General features: G+C 39.3%; 1 protein-coding gene across 2 annotated transcripts in view; it reads left to right on the top strand.

The window, feature by feature from the left end:
- Positions 1 to 15,099, top strand: part of GALNTL6 (polypeptide N-acetylgalactosaminyltransferase like 6) — a 425,327-nt gene that overhangs the window by 393,354 nt on the left and 16,874 nt on the right. For both annotated transcript variants that reach the window (XM_015624627.2, XM_033513661.1), the window contains exons 9-10: positions 5,870 to 6,091; positions 13,119 to 13,235. In XM_015624627.2, coding sequence (XP_015480113.1) covers positions 5,870 to 6,091; positions 13,119 to 13,235 — 339 coding nt within the window. The remainder of the gene's footprint in view (positions 1 to 5,869; positions 6,092 to 13,118; positions 13,236 to 15,099) is intronic.

Raw genomic sequence — 15,099 nt, forward strand, 5'->3', positions numbered from 1 at the left:
CTCTTGCATTTCACAACCAAAATACAGTCAGGCCTCACACATGCTGTGGAGATTCATATTTGATTTGTGTAATTGAAAGTGATTTTGATGTCCTGGCTTATGTGACAAATACCAGCTGGTAACATCTAGCTTCCTGGAAAATGTTCCAATTAAATGCAGGACAATAGGATCTCATTACAGGTTTCAAATGTTCCAGTAGTAAATATTGACAAAAGTAAAGTCTATTGATTGAGATCAGGGTCAGTTTCATGCAGTGAGACAGACACAAAAGAAGAAAAAACAGGTTATGCAGGTGAAATGAAACAAATAGAACCATTGTGCTCCTTTAGTGACACTTGATAAAAATCTTTAGAACATCTGGAGAAACTAAGAACAGGAATTAAATTGTTGTATTAGTCCAACTGCTGCATCCAAAATGTTAATTTGAAAAGATGCATCTAGAGAATGGAGGTGTGCTGGCTTGAAGTATAGCTCAGGAGCTCTCTTATGAGAGCTGTCATCTCAAGCCAGCACAGCAGCCACCGTGACAAAATGAGGAACTGCCCCTCTCATATTAGGGACTAATCCAGTTAAACTTTGCTTGAAGCTAATATTTATAGACCTGTGCTTTGACGTGTCCCTGTCTCACCCTGCTGTTCCATTATCATGGCCAGTGTCTGCGTTCTTCTCACTGAGTAATATCACGTCTCTTGAAAATGACAGGTGATCTTAAACACTTAAAAAAAGGACAGTCACTCAATCACAGAGATGTATCTGCTTTACTCACTGAACAAAATGGCCCATGAAAAATTTTCTTTTTTCAAGTGCAGAAGTCCTCATTTGTCTCTCTCCAGTCAAGTTGATTTAAACTCTTTTATTGAAGTCTGCTGTGCTGGCTTTGTGCTGGCTTTGGCTGGGTTCGAGATAATTTTCTTGAGAATAGTTATTATGGGGCTGTGTTTTGGATTAGTGCTGGAAACTCTTATCAATGTAGAGATGTTTTCCTTATTGCTGAGCAGGGCTTGCACTGGGTCAAGGCCTTTTCTGCTCCTCACACCATCCCCCAGCAATCAGGGGGAGGAGCTGGCAAGAGAGACAGCCAGAACAGCTGATCCCAACTGACCACAGGCATATTCCAGACCATATGTCAGGCTCAGTATATAAATCTGAGGAAGAAGGAGGAAGAGATGGCATTTAGAGTGATGGTGTTTGTCCTCTCAAGTCACCATTAGGTGTGATGAAGCCCTCCTTTCCTGGAGATGGCTGAACACCTGCCTGCCCATGGGAAGTGGTGAATTGCTTTGCTTGTGTGCACAGCTTTTACTTTCCCTGTTAAATTATCTATACCTTAACTCCTGAATTCTCTCACTTCCATTCTGTGGATTCTCTCTCCCACCCCTTTAAGGGGGACTGAGTATGTTGCTGTGTGGTGCTTACGTGTCAGCTGAGGTTAAACCATGACATCCATGTATCAGTGACATTGTAACTTACTGTCTTGTAGACTATTATTGGGTAAAACTACAATGTAAAATCAGTGAGTTCATATAAACTTAAATAAAACTTGTCTAAATGTAAGCCTAGTGGTAAAGAATTTACCAGAGAGTAAAATTTTAACAGTGATTAAAATTATATCAAGAATGCATAAATGAGCAACTGATGACAGCTGATGATTCAGTGTGGTTGCTGTCACTGTTGTATTCATCTCACAGGGGTTTTTGTGACTTCTGCTACAACCTAACATATAGAAATATGCATCTACTGAAATACCACTGGGACTGACTCATACAGAAACTTTTCACTGAAAATGACAAAAGAGAGAACAAATTGTCATTGCTTTTCTTGGATAGGTCCTGAGAAACTCCTCAGATGTCCATTTAGAATCCTTATGACTTCTTTATTTTGTGTGTCAATTCATGTAAATAATTAATAATTACTTGATCTTCATTTAATTGTTTTTATTTAATTTTTTTTTCCTTTTTTTTTCCTATGAAGAGTAACCAATCTGGACATCTGTAGCCTTGCAATGAATTTGTCAACCAAGCTAAGCTACGCCATTTTCAGCTGTAGAAACATGTTGTCAAGCATTGGAACAGGCTGCCCGGGGAAGTGGTTGAGTCACCGTCCCTGGAGGTATTTAAAAGACATGTAGATGTGGCACTTAGGGACATGGTTTAGTGGTGGACTTGGCAGTGCTGGGTTAACAGTTGAACTCAATGATCTTTGAGGTCAGTTCGAATCTAAATGGCGATTCTATTTTTCATTTTTTCCTTTCCACATGCATTTACATGAGATTTTTCAGATTGAATCCAAGCAAGAGTGGTCTACCACAAAGATATACCAAAACTGGTTCTTCCTATAGTGATATTTGATGCCATTTGAGAAACGGGCATTTAAAAGAGTTTTCTGTAGAAGATTACATAAATAGTAACAGGAGATAGAAATCAAGAAGATTCAAATCTAATTTCTGTTGACTCTAAATTATTTGAAAATTAGTTCCACTGTGAAATTTAACTGTCTCATTAGGATGAAAATTAAATGAGTGCTTAAATGATGCTGTAAGACGTTCACAAAACACAACCTAATCTAGTAGGCTCTTAAAGTTCTTTGACATGCAAGTTCTGTGGCAGTGTACACAGAGTAAAATCATATCATTTAAGCAATCAAATTGCTTAAAGCCTGGTTTACAGCTAGACTCTGTCAAGATCAGGTAGCTATTCAAGACCATTCCCACTCGTGGGGCTTATATGACATGCTCAGATTGTATCTAGCCTCACCTAAGGGTCAAGCAAGGAGGAAGTGACAATTCTCTTTCCTATATCCGCTATGTCAGACATCCACCCACATTATGGAATGGCAGCTCTGGAAGACTTGGACTCAAAATCACATCCTTACCTTGCAGTAAGTCATTTGATTGGTAGGCCTAAAGTGCTCAGATATGAGGGCTCTCATTTTGGTTGTGCTCCAGCTTCCCTGCCATAATTTGCAGAGAAGAGTTACGATCCTAAGAGGTTCTCTGCAATTCATCATGCTGCTAGACAGCCACAGAATGAGGATTTTCAGCTTACAAGTTCACCCATGTCACCTTGGACAGCCCATATTTTTGCTCCAGGAACATGCTGGGTTAGCGCATTCTAAATAAGAGTGTAAATGATGTTTCCCTTTCCTGTGCAATGTTGCACCAAACCAGCTTTCAGTACAGCAGCTCTTCCTGACTGCATTCAATTCAAGTATGGGGAGTTTTACTACTAGTCTGGACACATTTCTGGTAAAAGGAAGTATGGTGATTTCTGAGCTTGCATAGTGGTAATAAGAATAAGAAATGCTAACACAGGCTAACTGAGATCAACAAACCTCTTTAAAACTAAATTGTTTAGATGCTGAATGCTTGCCTCAGAAACAGCTTCTCACCACTCCAGAACACAGTGTTCCTTTTGGTCATGATCATAAGTAGCCTGGAGATTTAGAGCTAGCAAATCAGGAGTTGGCATTTTTAAAACAAACCTATTGAAATTCAAAGGGCTGCCTCATAAGGGTTTGGCTTATAACATCAATGCATAAACATAGTAAGGATAATATACAAGTTCATTACAGGTGATTTTTAGCATATGATGGAAAGAGTGGTCTTGGAAGAGCAGGGAAGCAAAGTTTTTAATAGATTTGTCCGAAGTGTCCTGCCTGATACTTGGGGAATAGTGGGAAGAACTGACTTTTTTTTTTTAAATACAGTGTTTGATGGGTTTACACACAAACACACACGAAACCCAAATAGTTATAAAGGTGTTATTGGAAAACAAAAAGTTCTTGGCTGTTGAATACGAATTTTGAGTTAGTGACCAGGTGGTCCATCAGAGACTACTCTTAATACTGGTGAGGTGGTGCAAGACTTAACTTGAATTTTTCTTTCCTAAGAGAATTTTTTTTTTTAATTTTACTGTATTTTTACTGTATGGCTCTTTTTATAGTATGGTTTTTAGATATGAAAATAGTCTGGTAGATGAAATGATTGCAAAAAACCATATTCTAGAACAGTCCTAAATTGCATTTGCATTGTAGCAAATGAGTTATGCAGCATTGCAGTGAAAGATATGCTACAAATCACATATACTTTCATTATTTTGGCTTTTTTCTTAATGCTTCTAATAATTTATTTTTTTTTGCCTCATGTACAAAATCTCATCACATAGCATTTTCACTTGTCAGAAAATTTCTGCATTACAGGGTTTCTGCCAGAAAGGTGAGATTATAATTTAGATGATGTTCTTGATTTTCTTGTGGTTTTCTTTGTCCTACCCAGTTTCTGTTCTTGAATTCTAATTTCTGATAAAGTTATTTAGGTCTTCATGAAATTACAACACAAGCCAAACTTATGTGGGGCACAAGCCATTTTTTGAATAAGGATATGAGTGCTGTGAATTCTTACACTGCATTAATGTTACTTGCTTTATCCCTGCAGGTTTAACATATTTGCTTCACGGAGAGAAAGCACATAGAAAGTTATCTTGCAGTGTCAGCTAAAACTACTTTCTTTGTTCTGTGTCTTGCTGTCTTTGTATTCAGATAAGCCTTATTAGATCAGAGACATTTAGTTTATGTGGATTAATAAAATTCAGGAAAAGAATTTTCCAGTGAATCTTGAAGGCAGAGTATGAATCCGGCTTACTTAGATGCAGAGAATGTTCTGAGAAGAAACATTGCCTTATGTTGATGATAATCAGATGTATGTTGTCCTCCAGCTTATTACAGAGTGAATCTCAGCATTTTGCAGTTAGTGTTCTACAAAAAGAATATTATAAAACTTGATTGTCTTGCTTTTACAAACAAAGCAATAAGAACACCCTAGTGTGTCAATGTTATCCAGAGAGATGTTGCTTTGTTGGTGGGATAAAAGGTTATTGGGCAGCCATGGCAATACAGACTAGACCAAGCCCAAACTCCACTACAAGATCTGCATATAAATTTTTGTGCATGGAGTTGCAGGAGGAATTTTAAGAACAAAAATACGGAAAAAAAATGCCCCCTTCTCCATGGTAAAGAACAATAAAATATATCTCTTAAGTCACCCAGAATTTTTCTTTGCAATGATATTTGTTTTATTTTATAATTTGAGTCAGCTAATTTAATTAATTATAATTTTAATAAATTCTTATGCAGCAAAACAGGTAATTCTGTTTCCTATAAAATGCCAACAAAAATAGACTTTGTGAAACACAGCCAGAACTGGGTTACATGGAACGTAAATAGTCTTAGATATGTTCACAGGACGAGTGAGTGCAGAAAGCCACAGGTTGTTGTGGCTCCTATCCCAGGAGGTCTTTTTCTTCAGATCAACTCCTCTTTGCTTGCCCCCAAACATTCACTTGTAAGACCTGACCCCAAAACTTAGGTAGGAATTTCTTGGTGACTAAGCAATATTATAACAGACTGAAATTCAGATGCCTTTCAAATGCAAAGTGAAATACATCAGAAGGAAGGATTTGGACCATTCTTCCACATTAGCAGGTCTGAACTAACAGGGAAAAAACAGGGACCAATGTAAGCAGCTGAAAGGAAATTTCTCTTTAATATCCATCATTAATCAAAAACCCATATGAAGAATATGCATAAAGAATTGAAAGAAGGAAAATAAGATGTTCAACAGACAGAAGACTCACAGAGCCAGCAGGAAAGCAGGGTGCTTAATACTCTGTATTTACTCAACACTGTAATGAAGATAGCATACGGTTACTGGAACTTTTCCAGGTTTTAAGACTGAGAAATGCGACCAGCTAAGCAGAAAAACTGTATGCAATGCTGATTTCTTGTTTTGTTTTGTTCAAAAATCTTCCCTGTTATGAATATCATTCACTCAAAACACGAAGAAATTAATGTTTACCCTTTGTGTGCCACCCAGAACCTGAAGCGAGTGGCTGAGACGTGGATGGATGAGTTTGCAGAGTACATTTACCAGCGACGGCCTGAGTACAGACATCTCTCAACTGGTGACATCTCTGCCCAGAAGGAGCTGCGCAAGCACCTTAAGTGTAAAGATTTCAAGTGGTTCATGGCTGCAGTGGCTTGGGATGTCCCCAAATATTACCCTCCTGTTGAGCCTCCACCTGCTGCCTGGGGGGAGGTAAGGAATAGATCAATTGTAAATGAATCTAACATTTTAGATTGTGGGAAATTAAAATTATTAAATCGGAGTAAACCTGATGGTAAGTAGTGTTATTAAGGAAGTTCACAGTGGTTGAAACAATCCCTGAACTATCCATTAAAATGAGAAACTCTCATGTCTTAGAACTGTAACTGTTGGTTTTGTAACTCATTAAAACTTTGTGTGTACAGGGCATAGGATGTATGCCAAATGAGGACAAGAGTGAGGAAAAAAGTATGTAGCACTCATTACTGCATGTCACAGAAGATTTTAGATTCAGAAAGTCACCTTAGTAAAAAGGAGGTCTGAAGCCACTGCTTTGGGCTTTTTGTATATCTACTGGCATATCTCCTTCTGTCCTTACAAGGACAATTGTGTGGACATGGAGTTAGGGAAGTGTGACAAGCAAGGTCTGGATACTTTCCTTTGAAAACGACTGATTTTGTTCAGCTGTTCACTACATGCTGTAGGTGCTGTCATCACTGAATACCAGTAGCAGACAAATACAATATCTTCATTGATGGATGAGGGAAGAGAGAGACCACAAAAGAGAAGCCAGTATCTGAGCATCAACTCCAGAGCAGGGACTGAGCAAACAGCCAGCTGCAAATTTCGACCTGTGATCAAAGATGTTCTGCAGTCAGACCTTTCTGAAGAACAGAGCTGTAGCAAGCCTTGCTTTGACAGATTTTGTGCAGAAGAAATGAGAACATACAGAGTGCTGGGAGAGGAAATTACTTCCTTACTTGCACTGAAAAATTGCTGTGGCCTTTTGCCCCAAGAGCTGCAGCAGCTTCACGCCATGGAGAGGTCACAAGCAGAGGGCTTTTTCCTCTCAGTTCATTAAGATATATAAAGAAGGCTTCACTCTTCCAGTGTATTGTGCTATTTTTTAAAAAACCATAGTCATATCTGTACTGGGAGTTCTAGCCTTCTCTGATTCTTTGGGAGATGTTCTTGGGGCTATAAGAAAATTAACTTTTATATTTGAAACCAGAGGATGAAGTTGAAACTTTGACCAAGACATTTGGTAAGATCAGACACAAGTGTGTAAATTCCCAGTGGTCAAGAGTGGGACTAGGCTTCTAGACATAGGTACCTCTACTATTCTCCATAATTTCTTTATAGAAAGACAAATTACCTCACAGTGAGCTTTTTAAAATAACTTTCTCTGGTACTAGCAGTCCTTAATTTTTCTTTATAGGCTATCAGTTACAGACGTTCCAAAAAACTCTAATATATATGTCTTACTGTTTGCTACTGCTTGGCAGTAATTAATTCCTTTGTTGTTTAAGTTTCTTCTTTTTGGTCCTCATACCCAAGCTTTATGAGATTAATGTGTACTGAGAGGTAAGGAATTTATCAGTAGAAGTCAGGCTGGATCAGATTGCTGTGATTTCTACTGTGATCTTCCTTCACCATCTTTCACATTAATATATGGGTGTCCCTGGAGGACTGGGATCAGGAGATGGGTAATTTCTCTGGCCAGCTGGACAATCCTTAGCTCAGTCAAAAGGGTCTAAGAGGAGGAGCTTGTGATTCATTCTTTTCACAGCAATATTAATATAATCTCTGCATAAACCTGAGTATTTTTTAATTTTTTTATAAAGCAAAATCATATCAGTAGTGTGAAATCTGTGCCTTAAAAGCTTTTACTAAGTTCTTAGGAAGGACGTGAAGACCAAAGATTTTCTTTTTTGTCTAAAACATACTTTCTCTAAAATAACAGGAAGAGAACTTTCAGCCCTACTTCTCTTGTTTGTTTCTGAGACTGTCACATTCCTGTGCAGTTCTAATTAATTTGTTGGCACTTGTGAGGATCTTGAAAAACCTTGAAGGTCAGTGGCTGTAAGAAACTGAAAGAGGGAAGCAGACTGTAATGTTACTGCTTTGTAAGAATCATGCAGCTCTAGAAACCTTGCTGATTATACACACCAAAAGTCTGTGCCAACACTGACTGTCATTTAGTACCCTCTCTGCTTCCATTTGGAAATACTTTACATCTGCTTGCCTATGCTAGTCTGAGAAAGTAAACAATGAAGTACGCAGACAAGTTTGGCTCTAGTATTTTGATATCTAGCTAGGAAAAGCATGTGGTGTGAAAGCAGACATCTCATAAACAGACTCTGCTCAGCTCCTCTTTTTTTGAAAACACATTTATTTAAAATCTGACTCATATTTCTTGAAAAAATGTGTTTATGATAGAAAAGAAGGACATTTGGAAAACACAAAGCAATGTTTTTTACTGCACTTGTCATGGCCTTATCTCTTATGTGTGTATGTGCCTTTTGTCCTTGTAGCTGGCAGGGTGTACATACCCTTGATAATCTGTTCTGCCTTGTAACATCTGAAATATGTCCCACAGAGCATTGTAACAGCAAATCCAGACAGATTAAGGTTAGTGAGACTGTCAGTTCTGTGTTTGAGTGAGGTAACTGTACTCTTTTCCACCATGGAAAAGAGGAAAGTTTTCAATTATGTTTTTTCCTTATTCTTTTGAATATACTGGGAAGTCTGGTACCAGATGAAAGCAGTAATCCCATGCTCTTTCTAAGACAGAATAATTTATTTGTAATACGTATTTGAAGTCCTACTAACTAAAACAATAGGTGTGAATTGGACACAAGGTGTTTTCTTAGGAAGTACTCATGAATCTACAATCTGTGATCCAGCATGAATATATTGTGCAGGTATCACAGTTTCCAATATCTTTGAAAACACATTTTACAGTAAATAAATCATATAATATCAGACATTGTCATTTATTTTAGATTTCACTAGTTCTACAGTCAAGGTGGTGCAAAAAAAGTTGTTTTACTCAGTCAAAAGTCAAAATTTAATCTTGGTTTCACTTGCTGTTACATGAACTTCAATAATTTAATGAGAAAGTGTCTCAATCGCTGCAGCAGTGCTATGCTGTAGAACCCGAGAATACTCCTTTCTCAGCCCCACACTTACGGATTTTACAGAACTGTTTTACAGCACTGACATGAAAATATCGCACATAAAGTCAAGTGGCACATTTGAAAAAAGATGAAAGCCTAAGAACTCACTAACTTCTCTTTTGGTTATTTTCCTTTTTTTAAAACGTGTCATCCTCATACCCTTAATGAGTCAATCTGAGCCCAGCAAGTGTCATACATCTGTGGTACAAAAGGGATACAACCCCACCCTGCACAGACCGAGTGCTGCACAGCTGGACTGTTCAAATTCTTTTATCAGGATCTATGTCACACTGAATAAGAGCCCCGTGTTTCTTCAGTGAGGTTCTTGGCAGTGCTTGACTTCTTTACCTTTGACTTTTTCTTTTTTATGGCTCAGATAAAGGATAAATACTTCTAAAATTACTGTGTATCAGTTGACAGGAGAAGTGGCTCATTTTTCCATATTTGATCCATAGACATTGATGGCCCTAGGGTTATCTGAGAATGTAAGCAGTGCACTAAAAGTGTCTCTAAGTGCTGCTCAAACAAACAAAAAAAAGTAACATAAATGAATATTGCTAATGTCTTCTAAGAGTTAAGGCCATTTTCATATTTAAGACATTAAATCAGACGTAGGGAGAGTATTCTACAAACTGATTGCACAAGGTGCTTCTGTTGTTGCTGTATCCCTAGGGATTGTCCTAACACCATCTCCACAGTCATTGTTCACAGATGACCATGTGGAACCTACAGTTGTCTTTAGATTGCTACACTTTCCCTCTTTCTGCTTTTGGCAGAGACAGTTTCATGTCATGATGAGCATGCAGGGCAGCTCCCAGAACCCCTGGGAGCTTGGCTCTCCCACTCCACCTCACCCCTCCCTGGCTCCATGAAGGCTGAAGTGACAGCCTGGCTCCAGTGCAGGAGGGGTGAGGCTGCAGGAGCCAGGACATCAGCTACTACCTCAGCATCAAGTCTTGCAGGAACTCATTTGCCTAGGAAAAGTTGTAGAGTCTTGGAACTATTAAAGAATGTTGGTCAATATAACTTCTGGGCTCTAGGAAGCTGTTTTCTCTATGCTTCTACACCTCATCTGCTCTCTGTAAGGACTACAGTGCCCATAGTGAGTTAGGATGGCATCTCAAGAACTAAGTATAAATAATGACTTACAGATAGCGTCCTGTGCTTCTGTCAGAATTTGTTTAATTCTGAAACAGCCTTTAATATCACCACTAACCATCCTTGTCAGTCCATACATCAAAGTCCTTGGAACTGTGATTTTCCTGTATGCTTATCTGTGTGTACAAATGATGTCATCTAAGGCTGGGCAAAAATGTTTTGTATGTCCCTACCTGTATGGCTGATAAAATCTGCCTCCTGTTCATCCCTGGTCTTACAGTTGCACAAATAGGAATGTTGGAAACATGTTAGGATCACTAGCTATTTAGTTTTTTAGTTGTAACTCATAACCTCAAAAATCCTAAATCCATTGTACTGTGTGACTGAAGACAAAGCAGTTCAAAAGCATATTCCTGTATAAATGAGAAAAAAAAAAAAAATCAAAAAAAACCCCCTGTGCTTCTGCTTTCCTTCCTTTGTCCATGGAAGCATCTTAGGGGATTTGCAGGCTGTGTGGTGCTGATGCTTGGCAGAATGTTCCCCGTGGCTCTGGCTCTGGCATGATGGCTCAGTTCAGTTTCTAGCAACTGCCAAGGCCACACAGAAGCGCTAGAGAACAAAAGCACAGACTTAACTGAAATGCCTTATTACAAAAAGAAAACAAAAAACTAACCATGACCCCTCTGCAGCTGAAAGGATGAAACGAAAAAAGGTTGAGCTAGCATGTAAGCTGCAAAAAAACACAGGAAAAGCTAACTCAAGCAAACCTTTCAGGAGCAGAGGGAAGAGGGGAGGAAATAAAGAATGTGAAACAGATTCCAGCAGTGAAAGAACTAACTGTAGCTTCAGCTTAAGCCTTTTCCAGAAATGGACTGAACACATTTTCTGCACAGTCCAAATGACAGAGACTGGGATGGAGCAATGCCATCAAGACAAAATTATGAAAGCCTTTTAATGCAATAAGCATAATTGGATGTGGAGTGTATTCACTGTCATTTCACAATTCTGAATCACATAAATATCCCCAATTATTAATGGCAATTGTTAGCAGTTCCATTTTAATTAACTTGCATGCTGTAAGAACTGAACTGATGTATCATTTAATTTTCTATTAGACCAGAAATCTTTTATCTATACAATAGAAATATAAGTGCATTGAGAAATGATTGAACATTCTCCAAAAAAATTATACTTGGAGAAGGTATTTCACATGAAACTTTAAAAATATGACATTAAATTCTCTTCCCTTCATTATTCTTTCCTGCCGCTTTTGCTGGTTGAAAATGAAGGTTGTTGAGAACTAATTACCTTTCATCTTTTTTGCTGTGGGACTGCCCAGTGCTGGATTTCTGTATCTGGTTGTGTGTATGAACAGCTAGTGTTTTACCTTATCTTTAGCAACTTTTATTGTATTGAAAAAAGAAAAACATATCCTAGGACTGGGCTGATCCAATTTTTATTTTTTTTTTTTATGCTTCTCTGAGCTCTGGTGAAGGAGCAAAGGTTCTGGATGTAGTTGTTCAAACTGATGCTCCCCCATCTTTTTCCCAGTCTACAAATTTCTAAGCTAAGAAAATGCACCTCCTGAAACCTTTCCTGAAAGTGACAGTTTTTACATTTTCTCACTACCTGTTGCTTTCCCATCTGTGTAAATCTTTCTTGATTATGGTTAATGGACTTGATTCCACACCTCCAGAATCAGAAAAAGAGCAGAGTAGCTCTGGCATGTGTCTTGCATGCACAAGGATTTCCCTTCCTTGCAATGTTTTGTGCAATGCTGAGAAGTTTTCCATCCTTAGGATGTGTGTGAGGTATGAAGTGGCAATGTGTACATTTGTCCAGCATATTATGGCAACAGCAGTGACTTCTAAGGTATTTTTCAGGAAAAAGCATAAATGGCTACTCAATTGTTTCTCCATTCAGCATTTGGATTTCTTTTAAAAAGGATCAAAGTAGCATCCCGAATGTCAAAAAATGCTTTCTATATAGTATACATTTATAATTCGTGCATGTTTCCATGCACTTTGATTACTCAGTTTCTATTTACCTCATTCAGAGGGTAAGTTTTTTGAAGAAATCCTTTTCGTTATGGGGGCCTAAAGGATTTTTAAGTAGCCCAGCTAAGGTACTCAAGGAGAAATGTGCATGGATTTTAGAATCCATTAGGATTTTGCTCATTTTGGTGGCTGTTCAAAAATCTACTTTTCAACCCAAAGTTTCAAAGAAAATTTACATGGCAGCAGTAGTACATAACTGGTATAATTGATAGTCACAGATTAATTATTACTCAATTGCTTCAGCCTCAAGAACAAGATTTTCCTTTTAAGAACAAGTTACACTGCAATGTTTGCAGCAGGCATGCAGGAGGAACCTCCATGGGTAAGCATAGGTTTCAGTACGGATTTATTAAGTACTTTTTAAAAGCCTAAGTTTCAGTGCAGATTTGTTAAGTACTTTTTAATTTTATGCACTTCAGGGAGTAATGTGTGACCTTATTTACAATGGTGTTATTGTGTCAAAGAAAGAGCATGGAGTGGAACAGGACATGCCTGAATTTTGAATGCATACTGACTGCTCCCATGCCTGGGAGAGACTCGTACAGAAATCTGTTCCTTCTAATACTGTTGATCTCTCTTGCTCTCACAGGATGGAAAAAGCAGTCAGACAAGTTTTGAACTTCTCAGACTCTTTTTCTCTTAGTTTTTTTGCATGAAGATATTTCATAAGACCTACTTTTCATTGTTAAGCAGAATATTTCAAGCTTTGCTTCTTCTGAAGCTGCTCCTAAAAAGAGTAGTTCATTCCAGGACATGGCTCTCTACCCTGTTAGAAGTAATTCTTGCCAGTTTTACATAACTGATGGTCAGTCTCAAGTCCTTCAGAGCTAAACTCCAACCCCCTTACGTTGAAAGATCAGTTCTGCAGCCCAGTTTAATGTGAAATGTTGCTGCTTGGTTTTGCAGATTCGAAACGTGGCAGCCAACCTCTGTGTGGACAGCAAACACGGAGCCACAGGGACTGAGCTGAGGCTGGACATCTGTGTGAAGGATGGCTCAGAAAGAACATGGTCACATGAACAGGTATTTTAATGGTGGAAAGACAAAAACCAGGGTAACATTGTTGCTTCTCTTTCCCCATTTTTAAACATTTTCTGAGGGCTTATCTTTTTCTTAAGGTAAAAGAGAGTGTAAAAATATTTTTTTAATTATTACTGACCTTAATGGCTTTTACAAAGTACTCCTTAACATAACCTCAGAAATTCCAACAGCTACTTGGGCTGTCTTCATTTCCAAAAGGAATTGCAATGCCCAGAGAGCTTTTTGAGGCCCCATTCTCCCCTCCTGTGTCATGAAAATATTTTGATTTTGCTTGAGTTACCTGAAAATATTTTAACTATAGTACCAGGCCTTTTAAAGCTCCAGACATTGTCTATTTTTATTATTTTATCTCAATAAGCAGTTATATTTTAAACAAATATGAAGCATAAATGAGATAAATGGGTAAAAGCAAGCAAAAAAGCATTTCAAAAGACAAGAAATCATAAAGACTCAAAAAAAGCTTTTATTTAGGTTGGTTAGGTAGAAAACTATTAGTTCTCAGGCATTTGGAGGAAAAGAACTCTAATTTTTACTCATTGTGAGTGCCAGAGGAAAAGGATCGTGATTTACAGGCTATGGGTCTTGCCAGTGTGAGCAAGGAGAATCCAGATGAAAAGTACAACTCAGCTATTTATTAGCAAATTTAGGGAGTGAGGTGATTTTTTCACAGGAAAAGGTCCCAGATTAGTAAAAGATTCCTAAACCTGAGAAGAATTGACCTGGCAGTCACACATGACACTTAGTAAAAACTTAAAAACTCAGGAGAGAGGAGTCCTGAGCAGTATTTGAAGTGCTGAAGTCAAAAAAACATACTCTGAGGATACCGAGAAATGCAGGAGAGCTGCAAGTGCATGAAACTGAGAAGCTCTGAAGGATTATCTCAATTTAGGTAAGTGCCAACATGGCAGAAAAGGAAGTTGCTGAAAGAAGATTCAGACAGCTACCAAAGATACTGCATGGGGATAGGGTGCCAAGACTAGGTAAATATAATTCTGTTTATGGCATACAGTAATTGAAGCAGTTAACTGAAGGAAGTTCTATGGTCCAGACTAGACCCATCATAGCGTTCTCTGGCTTTAAAATCTGCAGAGCTCCAAACCCTCCTCAAGAAGGGACGGGGGGAATGCTGAGGCTGGCAGATACAATAAAGGAGGGAAAAAAAGTTTGATGAAAAGGTGAGAGAAGAAAAAAATGTTAGCAGAGAAATGGGCAGCTTGAAATATCCTTTGAAAGAGTAAAAGCTGGAACAAAGGGGAAATGGTACGAAGGGAGAAGGGAGGAATCCATATTTCAGCTTATTCCAGGGTGCTGTTTGGGATCAGTCTAGATCTAAAGGTCTTACTCTGTGCTAAGGACACAAAGTCACAAATTCCTTCATTGGAATCAGTAGGTGAAGCTAACATGAAGGGAGTTCAACCAGCCAGCTCCTCAGATCCCAGAACCAGAGCTGGGAAGCCTCAAGCACTTCGGTGCTCGACGCGTGCCGCAGGGAGGCAACACGAATCGTCTCCGCCGGGCTGCTGGGGAGGAGCGCATACTCTCGCATTGCCGGAGAGCGTGCCGAACTTCCCGGGAGCACCTCACTCATCCCTGCGGCTGCGGTGCGGTGCGCCGGGCGGCAGGGGGCAGCGCGGCCCAGCGGAATGGGCCCGCCGAGGTACCGGCCGCCCGCCCTCGGGGCCTGCCGCCAGCCCGGGGAGCGCCCTCAGGGCCGGCCCTGCTCATGGCACAGCCCCTCACGGCCACAGCCACTCACGGCCAGCGCCGCTCACGGCCACGGCCCCTCGGGACCAGAGCCCCTCACGGCCAGCGCCGCTCACGGCCACGGCCCCTCGGGACCAGAGCC

This window comes from Parus major, chromosome 4 (genome assembly GCF_001522545.3).
Source record: "Parus major isolate Abel chromosome 4, Parus_major1.1, whole genome shotgun sequence".
Taxonomy (NCBI): Eukaryota; Metazoa; Chordata; class Aves; order Passeriformes; family Paridae; genus Parus; species Parus major.